The sequence below is a fragment of the Eimeria mitis genome, genomic scaffold, assembly GCF_000499745.2.
Source record: "Eimeria mitis Houghton genomic scaffold, Emh_scaff8750, whole genome shotgun sequence".
Classification (NCBI taxonomy): domain Eukaryota; phylum Apicomplexa; class Conoidasida; order Eucoccidiorida; family Eimeriidae; genus Eimeria; species Eimeria mitis.
Window position 1 is genome coordinate 1 of NW_024016475.1, and position 1,741 is coordinate 1,741.

At 52.0% G+C, this 1,741-nt stretch overlaps 1 protein-coding gene across 1 annotated transcript; it reads right to left on the reverse strand.

Annotated features, from left to right (window-relative positions):
* Positions 1 to 495: 495 nt before the first annotated feature.
* On the reverse strand, positions 496 to 1,124 carry EMH_0095760 (uncharacterized protein; the record flags this gene model as incomplete). The annotated part of the gene is given in 4 exon segments (XM_038023205.1): positions 496 to 544; positions 789 to 883; positions 981 to 1,086; positions 1,090 to 1,124. Coding segments are annotated over 4 exon segments (285 nt in total).
* Positions 1,125 to 1,741: the final 617 nt, after the last annotated feature.

A 1,741-nucleotide genomic window follows, 5' to 3' on the forward strand; every position in this document is an offset into this window, starting at 1 on the left:
ACTCCGATAGCTGCGCAACGAACCTCTTGCCCGTGTCAGGCGTAATGCGGCCATGAAGGCTTAGGCTCTTTAGCAGCAAGCATCAGTCATATTCGCACGAAGTCTGCAAGCACTTTTCGTCCAGTTCCGTCTGCCGTTTGAAGAAAGACCAAAGAATTTAGCACACGGTATTGTCTCCACCAGGCGATACGCCTACGCGGGGTCGCGGTTCTGCAGGTATTGCACGCATGCGCAAACACTTTAAGGCGGGGCCGTACTGCAAAATTCAATTAACACTATCTTTGAATGGCACACCCTCAGTCTTTGAAGTGATTAATAAATCTTCCTGCCAATGTGCACAATCTGCGCAGCGCAATCCCCCCACTCCAGTAATCCCTCCTGAAGTGAGGCGACAGTGATAATATGGAGCAGATAGTACCAGTGCTCAAAAGAGTCCAAGATGCTAAGATACACACGCAAGGCAACACCACACGTCAAATATGAATCACGCACAAATCAGGAAAACATGAGAATACAAAGCCACACAGACTCGGACACAACCGACCTATGCATACGCGCAAGGCAAAAGCAAGCACGTACATGTCTTAAGGCCACGCACCTGAACTGCAAAGGACTGAACACGCACGATCGCCACCATCGTCACGACGAACCGTCAGTCAGAACGCAAACCTACCTCGTCAACTGTTCAGCCCATAGTACGAATTGATCGAAAACCCCCGCCAAGTGGCCTCTTAACAGGCCCGAAGGATATCGCTACACAACAACACACGGATGCAGCCTTAACCTACCTTCTGTAACAATCGAGGCACCATATGCTACCCGCGCAAGACCGCTTCGTCCCACCTCGAGTTCCAAACACAAGCACCTCCGCTGACATTTGCTCCTGCATACATCCAAAAATATACTGGGCCGAAAAGACCCACAGGTTCTTCCGATGCATAGCTAACAATGCATGCTACCACGGAACCGAGAGATTGCACCTGCAAAGCCGGAGCGTCAGCTTCGCTGCGCGTCGTCGGAAGGGCGCACAGTTCGTAGGCGTCCCAGCCCCATTGCCCAACAATCAAACCAACCCGCGTGCTGGCCTTNGAAGGGCGCACAGTTCGTAGGCGTCCCAGCCCCATTGCCCAACAATCAAACCAACCCGCGTGCTGGCCTTCCTGACTTCCGAAGCTGTGTATGCCGTGAACATCACGGTACACGGCATGCAAAGAAAAGAGGCATCACTGCAGTTCTTTCAAAAAATTGCCAGATGCAGATATACTCACGGAAAAGCACCACCATCGCCTTCTGCTGAAAGTGCGAGACAGGACGCGCCAACTAGCTTGCTTGCTACCACCAGACACATAAAACGTAGTAGACAATGATCGCCAAACATGTCTAGGTATTCCAGTGAATCGGCCGTTGCTCTCGCCAAGCGCTCCATCATCCATTTCCGCTCCAACAAACTTAAGGGCCAATATAAAGCTGCATGCCTTTTCCAGCATGCCTAACCGGCACCCTTTCAGCGAAAATCGAGCTGGTTGTTCAGCACAACCGTCAGTCGTCCGAAGGTGGTTGGTCCGAAAGGTAAGACCGTTGCGCACTTCCTGGTCCACGAAAACAATACCGCTAACTTCACATATTCGCACTCGCAACCGAAATGAATCAACGGAGCCGCCGACAGGCACGGCGCAGAGACCGCCAAGGCACCACGCACGCAAAGGAAGCACTGATGGTGTAGTTCTGCAAAGCACTGTGC